The sequence below is a fragment of the Hippocampus zosterae genome, chromosome 7 (assembly GCF_025434085.1).
Source record: "Hippocampus zosterae strain Florida chromosome 7, ASM2543408v3, whole genome shotgun sequence".
NCBI classification, from domain to species: Eukaryota; Metazoa; Chordata; class Actinopteri; order Syngnathiformes; family Syngnathidae; genus Hippocampus; species Hippocampus zosterae.
This window is the reverse complement of record NC_067457.1, coordinates 12,870,998-12,886,843: the sequence shown is the minus strand read 5'-3', so window position 1 is coordinate 12,886,843 and position 15,846 is coordinate 12,870,998. Positions and strand designations below refer to the sequence as shown.

Below are 15,846 nucleotides of genomic sequence, written 5' to 3'. Positions count from 1 at the left end.
AAGGAGAGCACAAATACCATATTAAAAAAAAGGAGAACAGTCGACCTTGTGTGATCATATAACAGGAAATGACATGCCACCACTGATATTCGAGCATGTCGACAGAAACACACAGTAATTGAGTGCAAAGGTGTCTTGAAACTTCTTCCGCCGGTCGTTTGATGTTCCCAGTAACTAAAATACTGTGCCCATCGCGTCACCGGACTTCGCTCACCTTCCTCAGTGGATGTTTCTGTCGAGATGACCTTTTTACAATGTCCATCAAACGGTGTGGTCATCAACACTTCAAGGAAACACAATGTTTCTTTTTCATGTTTCGAATCAGAGCCATTTTTGCTGGAACCTGCTGTGAAAAAGCACAATCGTCCTACGGCAATCTCAATTCATTTATTTTTCTAAACGTTCTCACATATTGTCAACCGAATCAGCTTCATTTCCTAGTTCACAATTTTGTAGAAATTATCAGTAATTTATATGGTCTCCCAAACAATATTTCAAACAAAGAAGAAAACACAATTCTCGTAATATTAACATATAAGTCAATTCAATTTCAATTCAATTTCTTTAATTGAATTTTAACCATGTACTTTCAGACTTGCTACCAATCCTGCAGATTGTGGATGGCAGGAGCAATAGTGTCTCAAATAAAATGTGAAACATGCATTCTATTTTATCCATTTTCGACCCCTTTTGGAAAAGCCTCAACCAAACCCCGGCAATATGGCATCCCCTCATTAATTCAACGAAAACCATGTACATTATCTGAAATGGAGATGTAGTTCAAAATGTACCGTATTCCAACATTGGTTAAAACCATAGGTTGTATCATGTTTCTGAACCAGAGACACCATTCCCCCTGCCAATGCGTGAGATAATCCATGACACAAAAAATAAGTTTGGGTTCACTGCCCAATTTGTTGCCGCATATAAAACAGAAGTGAACTGAACCCAAAACGTTATCATGTTGATGTTAGTCAGCAAGTCCCCCCTAAAAAAATGTAAATCGCTGCCGTATGAGCCGCGCAAATATCACAACTTGATACAACAACGAACAACATTCGTCACACTGAATTAACAATACTTCACGTGTTATACAACATACTCCAATTCACAAGGCGCATTCACAACAACTGCGACCTTAACAAAGAAGGTAAAAAGAAATTTCCCATGTCCTCGTCAAAAAGACCTTCAAGCATTAGAAACAAAAGCCAAATGAGCTCCTGCTGCAGGCATCGCACGTCAAATCTCGAGTCGCTCGACAGTATGCACCCTGACGACTTGGACATCAAGGTGGCCGTTGGCCACCATGCTGACCAGAAAATGTGCGACCCACCCGCTGTGTCCAAAAAGAGGTTCAAAAGCAAACCGCAAAATAACTATACAAATCAGTTTTAAGCCAATAAACTGATGAGATGCCGTAATGTAACGGGGCACAAATTTTGAAAAGCGACGCATAAATATGCTCCCGTATATGCTCAAACAGTTCGTGCACAAACCTACCTAAATATAGCCCGCAAAACACGCTTGTTTATATCTAGATTCCTCCCTTCGCCCGTTAAACCGAGATTTACCGGTACACAAAAAACAACCCAGTACTATATTAAGCAATTCACTCAATCATCCATTCCCCGATCCGCCGTACCCTCACGAGGTTCGCGGGGGTGGGTGGAGCTTATTCCAGCCATCTCCGGGCAGTCGGAGGGGGACAACCTGAACCGGTCGCCAACCAATTACAGGGCACACAGACACAAGCACAACCACCCAAGCCCATGCTCACACCTAGGGACAATTTAGAGTTTCCAATCAGCCCGTCATGCATGTTATCGCAATATTAATATGAAACAAATCAACACACACACAAAACAGGAGATAAGATGAGACGAGTTTGTTGTACTTCCTCCTACAACCTCTGAAATCACTATTACCTGTTTACATTCCAACAAACAAACAAACAAACAAACACCCATCAGGAAGCAATAACAAAGTAGCACGGTTAAGCACTGTGCATTTTTCCAGCGTTAAAGGGGATCGACATGACAACATAGACACACAAAATAAATGCCAACCAGGCGACAAAAAAAACGTCATGCTAGTGTGCAACAGCTCATCCCCTTTTCTTTTTTTTTTTTTTTCCTAGCACTCTTCCAGCATGCAGAGTTCGCACCATACACTGCTCAAGGCTCCCAAAAGGCTTATCTATGCCACAACTGTCTTTGGTAAACACCACCTAGGGTGCGTGATTCTCAAAAATGCCACTGTTGACCTTAAAACGTGCAGTCATACTAAGTTAACGAAGCCAATTGTAAATTATTCACACGTGACCCTGAAACATGCTGATTAAAGCTGGAAGATTTTGCTCTTGTGACGAACGAAATTAGAAATCCAGCCCGTGTATGCACAAATGAGACATGTCTTAAAATCTGACGGGTTTTTTTATGACTCAAACCAACAAGAATTTGTATGTTCGACGATAGCTTCAACTCTAGTCATTAAATTTCATAATGACGGAAGGCACAACACTATCCACGGAGAGTAAAGTTGTAACTGAATTTACAAAATTTCATGAGACAAGACCATCATTTCTCCCACATCAGGAGCCGTGATGGCTCTTCTCATGTTTCAAGAGAAATGTGCATCTTATGAACGTAATCTAAAAAAACATTGGAACATAATCGGAACATTCTGGCAATTAGCAGCATAACAGAAGCATTTATAAAACAAATAAGATAATTGAAACCCACAGACATTAACATTCACAAATCATCCAGATCAAGGCCTTCAAAGACTGGATGACAACCATGAAGAGCGTGGTGACGACTGGAGATTCAGTGACAGCCCGGAGAGACGGCAACCGGGGCAGAACGGGTCAGCAACCCAATCTGCATCCTCTGAGAGGAGGGACCCAACCAAGCTACGATGAACTCAATGGAAAAATACCCCCAGGGGTGCCCGAGAGGGGGGGAGGATGAGCACCCCAGTCGGACGGACACAACGGCTACACAGACCCAGGCAACGGACAATCGACTTTGAGTAAAACGTGTACATGCGGCAAAGTCTGCAAGAACATCCATGGCTTGAAGATCCACCGAGCGAGGATGAAGTGCCCGTTGGGAGCAGAAACAACACAACGCACAGGTGTTACACCTGGTGAGACGCAGGAGGTGCCAGGCCCGGAGTCACCCCACAGTGCCCAGAACCTCCACGTGTTGCAAACTAATCCCTCGAGCATCAAGTCTGAAACGAGGCGGATCAAATGGCCTGCAGCTAGCATGACCTCTCTCTGGAAGCAATTCGACGACGATGTCGACCAAATTCTGGAGGCTATGGCGAAGGGACACGCCGACGGGAAGCTACAAGCTATGACAGCAGTCATTGTCAGCTTCGCAGCAGAAAGGTTTGGCGAGGAGGAGAAGAAAAGCCCGGGAACAACGTACGCAAAGAATCAAAGAGCGGTAAGGATCCACAACATCAGGCAGGAGATGAAAACGCTGAAGTCCCAGTACAAGGCGGCAGGACAAGAGGAACGCACTGGCCTGGCCCAGCTAATGTGCATCCTACGGAAAAAGATTAGAGTTCTCCGCCGTGCAGAGTGGCACCGGAGGCGGCGACGCGAGTGGGCACGGAAGCGTGCTGCTTTCATCGCTAACCCCTTCAAGTTCACGAAGGATTTGCTGGGGCAGAAGCGGAGTGGCAATCTGGTCTCCTCGCAGGAAATCATAAACCAACATCTGAAGCAGACGTACAGCGACCCCGCAAGAGAGCAGGAGCTGGGAGAATGCAACATCCTCATAGACCCCGCTGAACCTGAAGAGCAGTTCGACATGTCGGAGCTGCAGCTAAAGGAAGTCAGGGAGGTTGTCCGCAGAGCAAGGGCGAGCTCTGCTCCAGGACCGAGTGGCACTTCATACAAAGTGTACAAGAACTGTCCCAAACTCCTGCTGCGTCTGTGGACAATCCTGCGAGTCTTCTGGAGAAGGGGAAGGATCCCTGAACAATGGAGAATGGCTGAAGGGTTATGGATCCCGAAGGAGGAAAACTCCACTCAGCTAGACCAGTTCCGCATCATCTCCCTGCTGTGTGTTGAGGCAAAGGTTTTCTTCAGTGTTGTTTCCAAGCGGCTGTGTACCTACCTGGCAAAGAACTCCTACATCGATACATCTGTCCAGAAAGGTGGCATCTCAGGAATTTCAGGATGTTTGGAACATACCGGTGTGGTCACACAGCTTATTCGGGAGGCCAGAGAGAACAAAGGTAACCTATCAGTGCTGTGGCTTGACCTGGCAAATGCATTCGGCTCCATTCTACACAAGCTCGTCCAGCTCACTCTGACAAAGCATCATGTACCCAGCAGATGCAGAGATCTCATCGCTGATTATTACAGCAATTTCAGGATGAGGATCTCTTCAGGAGCAATGACATCCAGTTGGCACAAGGTGGAGATCGGCATCATCACAGGGTGTACTATCTCTGTGACACTGTTCTCGCTAGCCATGAACATGCTCACAAAATCTGCTGAGCCAGAGTGCAGAGGGCCCCGCACGAACTCCGGACAACGGCAACCACCCATCAGGGCATTCATGGATGACCTCACAGTCACGACAGAATCAGTCCCAGGCTGCCGGTGGATTCTGAAGGGTCTTGAAAAGCTGGTGGCGTGGGCCCGGATGCGTTTCAAACCCGCCAAATCAAGATCTATGGTGCTAAGGAAAGGGAAGGTGGAAAACAAGTTCCGGTTCACCATATCAGGCACAGCCATTCCATCAATCTCAGAGAAGCCGGTCAAGAGCCTAGGGAAGGTTTTCGACTGCTCTCTGAGAGACACAAAATCTATCCAGTCGACATGCACGGAGTTGGATGGCTGGCTGAAATCAGTGGACAAGTCAGGCCTACCGGGGAAGTTTAAAGCCTGGGTATACCAGCACGGCATTCTTCCCAGGATCCTGTGGCCCCTCCTGGTCTACTCCGTCCCCATCTCGACAGTTGAGACCTTAGAGAGGAAGGTCAGCAGCCACCTCCGGAGATGGCTAGGACTTCCAAAGAGCCTGAGCAGCATCGCTCTCTACGGAAACAGCAACAAACTGCAACTGCCCTTCAAATCCTTGGAGGAGGAATTTAAGGTCACCAGAGCCAGAGAAGTGGTTCAATACAAGGACTCAAGAGATCCGAAGGTGGCTAAGGCTGGGATCCAAGTGAGGACTGGCAGGAAATGGAGGGCAGAGGAAGGGGTTGAAGAGGCAGATGCAAGGCTCCGGCACAGGTGCTTGACTGGAGTGGTCACACGAGGTCGAGCTGGGCTAGGATCCTTTCCATCTCCCCAGCTGAACACCAAGGGGAAGGAGGGGCGACGTCTTGTCCAGGACGAGGTGAGAGCAGCAGTGGAGGACAGTAGAACCTGCAAGGCTGTGGGAATGAAACAACAGGGTGCGTGGACAAGATGGGAGAACGCAGTTGAGAGGAAAGTGACCTGGGCTGAGCTTTGGAAAGCAGAGCCTCAACGCATTAAATTCCTCATCCAGGCAGTTTATGATGTGCTCCCAAGCCCATCAAATCTGCACACATGGGGCATAGCAGAGACACCGGCATGCCCACTGTGCTCCAAGCGAGGAACCCTGGAACACATCCTCAGTGGCTGCACAAGGGCACTTGGAGATGGACGGTACAGGTGGAGGCATGATCAAGTCCTTAAGACTATCGCGGAAGCCATTACCGCAGGGCTGGCATGGGCTAAACAGTTCCGCCCCTCCAACAAAACCATCACCTTTGTCAGAGCTGGGGACAAGCCTTCCGCGGCCAGCAGAACATCATCTGCAGGCATCCTGACATCTGCAAGAGACTGGCAGTTGTTGGTGGATCTTGAAAAAAAAGCTGAAGTTCCCCAGCCATATTGTAGTTACCACCCTACGACCTGACATTGTCCTCGTATCGGAGTCCACCAAACAAGCAGTGCTGCTGGAGCTGACAGTGCCGTGGGAAGATCGCTTGGAAGAAGCCTTTGAGAGGAAGCTCTCCAAGTACGCAGGACTGGTCAGCGACTGCCAGCTGGCTGGTTGGAGAGCAAGGTGTTTCCCTGTGGAGGTTGGTTGCAGAGGATTCGCAGCCCGTTCCTTGGCCAGAGCCTACTGTAGTTTAGGCATCAATGGAGAGAGGAAAAGGAGAGCCATCCGCAATACCACTGAAGCGGCAGAAAGAGCCTCAAGATGGCTGTGGCTCAAAAGAGGAGATCCATGGAGTCATGGTAGCTAGCTAGCTGTCTGGACACAGGCCGGGACTTGATCAACCCCGGCTGGGTCACCTGGAGGAGGGCGTCTGATAGTTGAAAGACCCGAAACGTCCAATGAATCCAGGAACATCACTGATGATGTGTCCAGACTAGGCATCAGTAGATGTATGTACACAGCATGAGTCGCGCCAAGAGTCACGCTTATCTACACACCCACACGCAAAGACTAATCCAACACATATTCGCAGACACAACCCTACAGACAAACCAAAATATTCACCTTGCTACAGCTCTCAACCAAATTAAGCATATCCAAACTTTTAATTTTGTCATCCGCAAGAAGACTTCACCCCATCCAAATATCGATACAGTATACACCATCAATTTACTGTCAAACAAGCCGCCATCCAAACTTGTTGCACCTCAGCTCCATTTAGATGATATGATTTTCGCAGATCCTCCATTTCCTGGACGAATTGTACCACATCAATTTTATGTGATGTAATGCCATCTATGGCTTTTTTTACATCTTCTTGTGTCCATGTTCTATAAACAAGAATGACAGGCGACTCATCTCTTATGTCTGGATTTGCAACTTCAATCATGGGAAAAGCATCTCGTACCTCGCTTCCGGATGAGTCAACTTTTGTCGCAACAGGGGAAAAATCACTACCCCAACTTTTTGAAAATTCCACTCCCAAATCTCCTTTTCCCCTGGTGGCCATCGGATGGCCCCTTCTGTAAGAGGGTGGAGGGGATGGTGGAAAAGGAGGAGATGTCAGAAGAGTCGGATATAACGGTGGTGTAACAACAGTATTTGTGGATGCCATCTCCAACGCATTTTCTCTTTCTTCTTTCTGCTCCAATGCATTCTCCCTTTCTACTTTCCGTTTTCCCCCTGTCAGTATACCTACCGGACCCGATTCATCTTCTTCTTTCCTGTGAAACATAACGTCTCCCTCATTCTTTTCAAACTCACTTACACAATCCCCTCTTTCCACTTTCTCTAAACCCCTCTTTACTTTCACTTTCCGCCTCTTTTCAGCCAAGGACACCCAGAAATCAATGTCTCCAAACCCATCCTTATCCATTTTCGTTTTGTCATTCTTGCACATTGATCTAATATCATTCTGCAGGCGCATCAACGTTTGTATAGTCAGCTGTCCAGCGAATTTGTATTTTTCTATCCACGTATCTAAATGCTTTATCTTCGAAGGACATTGGCTCTCTACGAATCTCCAGTCCTTACATGTTAACTTCTTTTTGGGATCACCTCTCTCCACGGTCTTACTATTATGGAACCCCCATTGCGAATTTGGGGGTGGAACTTTGAGAATTTGAGAAGTTTTGTTTAGAGTCAGCGATTTACCTAGGGTAACTTGGCGGACTATTCCCTTGAACAGGGTGGCAATTTCTCCGACTGAGGTAATTTCCAACCTTCTACCACCAAGGTGGCGGGAAATTCTTGCATCTGCTTCCTCAGACAGTTGCCACAACAAATGTCCTGTTCAGATGAGGTAGCGAACCTCCACTCACACAGTTACAGTCATTCATTTATGCACATTTAATTTGCTTTTATCCGACTACCTTGACCAGAGGTAACGCACTATATACACATTATTTATACCCGGAGTTTAATACACATTATTTACACACGGAGTTTAAGCACGTGCAGGACACCGTCGCCCTCACCAGTTTATGAGACTTGCCGGTCTGTATGCCTGATAGGGACTAGTATGGCTCAGTGCTTTGCGGCTTAAAAAGACCACGTCCTTTTTTGCCGGCGCGCAAACACTCAATCACCGTTGAAAGAGTCCCTTCCCAACAAACCCTCTCAGGCTCAAATAGGTTCTCCAACCAGATGTAGTCTAGGTATTCGGATGTCACAAACTTTGAAAAGAAGAAGGTTAGGCTCGCAAACTACAACACCTGTCCTGTGAGGGTTTCAATTAAAAACAGGTTTAAAGACCACCCCGACCTCCGTCTTTACAAACCCGGCGTGCAAACACTCACCTAGAGTATTGATGCGGAGTTTAAGTACGTACAGGACACCGCCGCCCTACTTACCACCAGGAGTAGTCCTCTCTCCTCTGGGATTCGCTTCAACCCTCAGCCCCCAGACGAGGAGCCGAAACCCAGTCCCAGAAAGGGTGTCTTTGCCGTGGCCACGGTCTTCCTGGCCGTCGACTCAGCGTCAGGTATGTTGCGATCCCGGACGAGCCCCCAAAAATGTCAGGTTGGTCCAAATTGACACTCAGGAATAACCAAAAGGAGGAGACAGGAGACTCGATTCTGGTACCAGGAGGGAACGAGGAGAAGCGTTCGGTTTCAGTTCTCGGCACCTAACCCTAACGATCTCCCCCTTCACCTCGTCATTTATTGGGAAAGCTACTACATAGTTGTGTCCAACCTAAAGGGTGGGGGCTGTTGAACACACACTGAACTTGTTTAACTATGTGTGTGTGTATGTGAGTGCAATTTACGTACATGTGTGCAAATGTCACATAAACATCCCGTTGCAGCTGGTGTTGATGTCTCCATTCACGGTTCACCCTTGCTCACTGTTTAGCCTTAACAGTTATCTCTTCCCAACCACGTCCTCGGAAAGGTGGTTGCGACCCTAACCTTCCACACCGTAGAGCAAGCAAAAGTGAGCATATAATGAAGAATACATAATGATTATAGATGTGAGTAAATAATAAAGGATATATCTTTATTGAAAGCATAAGCGTTCTTTATTGCAGGCAAAGCCAACTAATGATTGCAAGCATAAGCATTCTTCTTTGCAAGCAAACTATCATGACAGGCAGAAGCATTCTTCTTTGCGAGCATAAATTGACGATCGAATAATACGCGAATGTATGATTACTAAAAAATAATAAATCCAAGAGAGAGAGAGAGAGAGAGAGAGGAGAGAGAGAGAGAGAGAGAGAGAGAGAGAGAGAGAGAGAGAGAGAGAGAGAGAGAGAGAGAGAGAGAGAGAGAGAGAGAGAGAGAGAGAGAGAGACGTGAGTGAGGACAGGCATGCGGGGAAGAAGTCCGCCAATGAGTGAAGGGTGGGCGTGTAAGTGGACGCTAAAGGGACGCTCCAAGCAGGTACCAACACCTGTATAGATTGTGGCTATGTGCATTGTTGCAAAACAACTTCGGTTTTGGTTTCTAAGAACCCCCGAAAATAAATTCTACAACGAGACACGCCTACGAAGCTCAGTTTTAACTTCTAGCCATCGGTTATGCCTTTGGCATGTGTGCCCATCTCACAGCAGCGGTGAAAAATCAAGACGAGCAAATGAACTCTGGGCTTGCCGTTATTCCCGGAGGCTTGACTAAAGAACTCCAACCGCTGGACATCGGCATCAACCGGGCGTTCAAAGTAAAGTTGCGACCGGGCGTTCAAAGTAAAGTTGCGAACAGCATGGGAATAATGGATGATCGATGGCATACACAACTTTACAAAGAGTGAGAGGCAAGTGAGAGGCAAATTGTGGCGAGTTACGCCACAATTTGCGAATGGATTGTGGCTGCTTGGACGAACGTGTCTGCTTGCACTGTTATTCGAGTTTTTGGCAAAGCCGGCATAATTTCTGTGGAGCCACATGGCAATGAGAGTGACTCTGACAACGAGAGGGAACGCAGCGTTTTTGATGGATTACCGGTACTTGCACAATTGTTCAATTCTGATACAGAGGATGAGGACTTTGATGAATTTCTGGGTGATGATTGATCGAAAAATGTGAGTACATTGTACGATGGATAAATAAAATACAACGGAACTCAGTTTTGCTTCCGTTGCCTTTTTAAAACGTGTTTTTAGCTTGTATCTGTATGTCTTGGCATGCTACCGTATGCTTCAAGCTAACGTGTTCTTAGCGTGCGCGCATGGATGCCGTATGTTTAAGCTGGTCTATGTTTCACCACTTTAAAACTGCGGCCAATAATACAGTGTGTTTTGTCTATGTGTAAAATACAGAAATAGCACCCATTAATGAGACTGCGCCCAAGCATACGGTGCGCCGAATGGTCGTGAAAATACGGTATTTGGTTGATGCCCTGGAAGATGACAGCATTGTAGGAGCATTCCAGATTAAAAAAAAAAAAAAGACAAAAACCAAGCCAACCACCGTGGATGTCATCATTGTAACAAGGACCTTACTTTCCACTGAAGGCGCACAATGTGAACCCATGTAGGACATGGTGAAAATTAACAAATCAGTAGAATACGTTAGTGTACCTTAATAACATAATATGAGCCCTGTCATGTTTTGCATGGTGGTAGTGCAGAGGACCCAAGAAGCAGGCAGGTAGGGAGGAGCAGGGTGGCTGAGCAAAATGTGTTGAACAAAAAATGCAAACAGGAATACACTGGAGAAGCTAAATAAAATTTAAAAAAAACAATATAGAAAACAAAACATGACACGTGCACACAGCAATAAACAAACAGCAACAATGACCCGACACTGAGTGGTCACGCCGGGAGTCATTTTAACTCATTCACTTCCAAAGATGTTTTTAAATGTCTTTTCAGACTTGGTCCAGAATTGGCTGGTACTGAATGAGTTAAGCAAACAAACTAAAGGTACCATGAACAACAGTTGTGCAGCTGCAGGCGGAACCCTACAGTGCCACCTGCCACAAACAGAACCATGACAAGCCCTGTACAGTGGCACCTCTACTTATGAAATTATGTTCTGGAAGAAATTTCTTCACGAGAAAGTTGAGGAGCTTGACTCCGCAGGAACAACTAGCATCCTCACCTGTGTGTCATGGTCCTGCATGTGTGCCCAAAAATTTTTCCCTACTGCCTGCTGTCCCACTTCCACGACAAATTGTGCAGTCAGGCCTTGCTCTTGGCAACAGCACACAATAACTGGTAGAGTCTCGTCAGTGTTGAATTGTGGCCTTACCCCTGGTCCAATGATACACACGATGATTTTATGACACAACTAGCTGGTTCGCCGCCCTCCGGGCGGCTCATCAGCTAGTTCCTGCGGAAGGCTGGTAAGGTGGTGGTTCGCCGCCCTCCGGGCGGCTCATCAGCTAGTTCCTGCGGAAGGCTGGTAAGGTGGGCCTTCGGGCCACAAAAGTGTTGTTGCTTGGTTCAACTTTTTGTTCATCTTCATTGCTTATCGCGAAAATAAAGAGATGTTTAGCTCTACTAAATAACTAACAATTTCATTGCAATGCTTGTGGGTAGATGACATTTTTTCGCTAAGATGCCCGCGCGATCGTAGTGAGCCACTGCCTGAGCGGCGCATTGGCGGCGCGCAGCGGCGCGGTGAAGTAGGTACGTTTTGAAAAGGGACAGACGGAAGGACAGACCGCGTGCGGGACGACGCGCAATATATATATATAGATATAGATATATCTATATCTATATATATATATATATATATATATATATATAAGATGTATGCTAACATGACATAGTGACCATGACTTGTTGGCAACAATTGATTTTTTCTGCTGCATATTTAAATTTGATAATGTAGACAATGCAGACACAATTTAGAGTTTTTGTTCTTCGACAGAGCAGGGGTGGTATGCCTCAGTGCTACAGGGGTTGTTTCCCAACCCAAAGGTTGGTGTTTCAAGCAAGGAAGTGAACCCAAAGTTGCTCCTGATGCTGCGTCATCAGTAGGTGTATAAGGTAGCCATGTGACGTGATTTGAGTACGCAGGGTAGTAAAGTGCTCTAAGAGTGACAGCCCATTTCCAATTTAGCAGCAATGATATTATTACTGTATGGATAGGGACAGTCGTAATAAGCTCTTTCCATTTCAGACAACATTGCATCCACTATGATTTTTGAGTAAATGACCTTGTGTAAAATACTGTATGTCTGAATAAATAAACTTAACTGACCTGAAACCTGGATAGGCTCCATCTCATCAATGACACAAGTGAGGATACAAAGAATGGATAGATATTTCCCCTTTCACGGATATCCGGAATTGAATGCATATCACGAAATTTGGGTTGATAAAAATGATCATCATCTTAATAATGTGACAATGTATTCCTGTCTTTCTTTTTGGTTCGCTATGGCCTCAACCTGCAGGTTTTATTTAAATGTTTAGTTTTATTTAAATGTCACATGTTACATTTCTGTTTGGGAATTTACATAATGAGGCACATGATGTTTGATTGTCATTAGTATGTTTTAGTGTTATAAACTCGGACTGGGTTACAGACAGGACGCTGGAAATACAAGATAAACACGTTTCCTTAGAATATGCTTACTCCAGAGTTTTAACTCTGCTTTCCTTTTTATCCCTAGCTTGCCAAATTCTCTGAGGACACTCTAAGCAGCTTCACTGAAGTGGTTTCCTCCCAGGTATATAACCTTTTGTTTTCTAAAACTAACCTCCATCACCTCCAAATGTCACCCTTACCTACCTGTCATTGTGCTCACTGATCTTGCTCTGTGCTTTGTTTCACAATTTTTTTTATATAGATGGTCTCTTTTGATCAATTGTTTGGATGTAAATCCTCCCCAATAATCATGTAAAACTAAAACAAATAAATGGATCAATAAATAAAATGCAAACTTGTCTCCAAAAGTATGGCAAAAGTGAGACCAATGCATTTTTTTTGGCTGTAAATATCAATATTTAGGTTTTATCAACAACATTAAAGTGTGAATATGACGATACATACATCCGATTCTGTTACACAATTTTTTGACTGAGGGGCCACATTGGAGGAAAATCGATTGCCAAGTACGCCGGACCAATAACATCACGGTGCATAACTTAAAAACAATTGGGCATCAATTGGACACAGATTTTTGCAATTTATCTGCGTGCCAGGGTGCTATTTGTATTATTATTATTATTAATAGTCGGGAACAACTGTAAATTGTTAAAAAAAAATTGGTCCCATGTAATTCCCAATTTTCTTTCAATTGCATGAAATAAATGGTGATGTTTTATTCTTGTTTTTTTTCCCATTTGTTATTTAAATTTGGTAGAAATTTGGAAGAAAAGCTGACATCTAATACTGTAATACTGTGTGCTAAGATGTATGTAAACTCAATAAAAAAGGAAATACAAGACTGATAATTTTGAATACAACACGGACCAACGCCAAATATCCAGTCCAAGCCAAGACAGCGCCCCTTGTGAAAACTCTTCACGGCGATCAAATGTTTTTATCTGCGTTGAGCATTAGTGCAATGAAGCTAAATGCTCATGTTATTTGTTTTCTGTCTCCTGGCTGGGCCTTTCCCCTTTCCCAAAGAAACTTTCCAAAGACTTTAGTTTTTTACTCATTTTGCTAGCTCCTGGGATTCATTTTAGCGGTAACCTATCATGTGACCGAGAAGCGCGCGTCTTCACCCGCGTCAAGAGTGACGGGCTGTAGACGGATGTAATAGAGGATCCGGTAATTTTTCAAAATAAATCATCTTTTATTCCGAAATGAATAAAACGGAAGTCATGTAAATTATTTATTCTTCCTGTGTGGCCCAGTACCAAATGACCCACGAACCAGTACTGGTCCACGACCGGAGCTTGGGGACCATTGATATACTGGTCAGTCATTCCGTTTTGTTCCCGTTGCTGTGCAAGATTTAAGGCCTGACAAACATCTTGCACAGCAAGGGGTTTCTTAAAGCTAGTTGCTGATTTTATAGCAGAGCCACTTGCATATACTTTTAACCGAACATTGTTCACTAAGGAAATTCCCAAAATTTGGAAGTCTGCTTTTGTTCTCCCATTATTAACTGACTGCAATTAGAGAAAAATCTCTCAGAAGTGATCAGCCCATGGATTTTTTATACATCAATGATATTTTATCATCGGTTTTCAGAAAAGGTCATAGCACTGTCACAGCTGCGCTAAAAGTGGTAAATGACCTTTCTGTAGCATTTGGCAGGAAACATTGGGCTGCTCTTTTTATAGATTTGTCCAAAACAGTGGTTCTTAACCTGGGTTTTATCGAACCCTAGGGGTTTGGTGAATCGGTCTATGGGGTTCGACGGAGCCTCTGCCATGAAGACACACCTGACTTAAAATGTCCATTAGTTTTGAAACGCTTGCTTGGCCATCGCTGGCTGCAGATGTTCACTTTGTCCAATCAGTGCTGTGGGAAATTTAGTTCGCTCAATAGTCACCGCGTGACTACCATGATAGAACGTCATACAAAAAAAACCCTATACTTACGCCATGTAATTTTATTTCCTTTTATTTGTTTTTAATAAATGTGTTTTTTTAATGTCTTGAATTTGTAAAAAAAAAATCACATTTTTATTTTTCACTAATGAAGGGTTCAGTGAACCAGCATATGAATTGGTTAGGTTCGATACCTCTAACAAGGTTAAGAACCACTGGTGCAAAACCTTTGATACTGTCGATCATGTTGTTTTACCACATAGACCTCTGAGCTCTCTGCTCTCAGAATAAGCCACTGCTTGGTTTTCAAATTATCTTTGCAGTCGGTCACAATGCATCACATATGACAGTGTGTGCTCTGACATTGTATCTGTTCACAGGGGTGTGCTGCTGCATTCAGTGTTAGGGCCACTTTTATTTACCACTTATCACTGAACAATCTAATCAAAATGTGGCAAAGGCAGGACTTCAGCTTTATTTGGATTGCACCACTGTGTGCTGCCATGCTACATCTCTTGCACAGGTGGTTAAATATATCCAAAATACATTTTTGGTCATACAAAATGCACTGTATGAACTGAAACTTGTTTAAAATGCCGATAATATAATTTTTTAAAATGTATTATTATTAAACCAGATCTTAGACCGGCCACATACTGTGTTCATGTCAGAATTTTTCTCGGACAAAGTTAAAGAAATGACTCGGCACACAGGGAAAAATGTATTCATTAACGGCAGGAGGGATCTCTGAGGGCGAATGACGGTTGTTGCCCCGGTAATCACTCTCAGAGTTCCTTGTCCGCCAGTTTGAACTTTTATTGTTACATTTGCAAAATACAGCCCCTGATATTTACCGCACCCCCGGTCCGGCCCCTTGGTAGTGATTGGTTACCTTGATTTAAGACAGTAATTTGAGACAGTAATGCATGCCTTTGTCACATTTTACATGTTACTGCAATGCCCTTTACTTTGGCGTCTACATTAAGCGCCTTCAGCTGGTCCAGAATGCCGCTGCTCGGCTCTTGACTGGTACTCGTAAGAGGGAGCACATAACTCCTCCTCTGGCATCCCTTCACTGGCTCCCCATACATTTTAGAGTTATTTTCAAGATCCTCTTATTTGTTTTCAAATCTCTGAATCTCGCGCCACCTTACCTCTCTGAGCTCATCCGCCCCTACACACCTGCCTGTGGACCAGACATTATTAGAAGTACCAAGAACTAAACTCGGGCTCAGAGGGGATCGAGCCTTTTCTGTTGCTGGTCCCTCTCTCTGGAATGACCTCCCACTGAATATTCGGCAAGCCTCCTCGCTCTCTGGAATGACCTCCCACTGAATATTCGGCAAGCCTCCTCGCTGCCCATCTTCAAAGCCCTCCTCAAAACTCACTTGTATTCTTTGGCATTCGACTCAGCATGACTTAGATTTGTTATTGATTTTACTGTTTGGTACTTTCTACTGCCTTTATTACCGATTTGTCTTACTGTTTATTGTGCATGTTAAATTGCTCCATGTAC

General features: G+C 44.7%; 2 protein-coding genes across 3 annotated transcripts in view; both read left to right on the top strand.

The window, feature by feature from the left end:
- LOC127604117 (transmembrane protein 94-like) overlaps window positions 1-15,846 on the top strand; it is a 119,823-nt gene that overhangs the window by 48,778 nt on the left and 55,199 nt on the right. For both annotated transcript variants that reach the window (XM_052071019.1, XM_052071018.1), the window contains exon 11: window positions 12,497-12,553. In XM_052071019.1, coding sequence (XP_051926979.1) covers window positions 12,497-12,553 — 57 coding nt within the window. The remainder of the gene's footprint in view (window positions 1-12,496; window positions 12,554-15,846) is intronic.
- The window catches only part of LOC127604129 (uncharacterized), an 83,288-nt gene continuing 68,791 nt past the window's right edge, over window positions 1,350-15,846 (top strand). The window contains 2 exon segments of the mRNA XM_052071049.1: window positions 1,350-5,852; window positions 5,854-8,456. Of these exon segments, the coding sequence (XP_051927009.1) occupies window positions 3,096-5,852; window positions 5,854-6,243 (3,147 nt within the window). The 5' untranslated portion in view covers window positions 1,350-3,095 and the 3' untranslated portion in view covers window positions 6,244-8,456.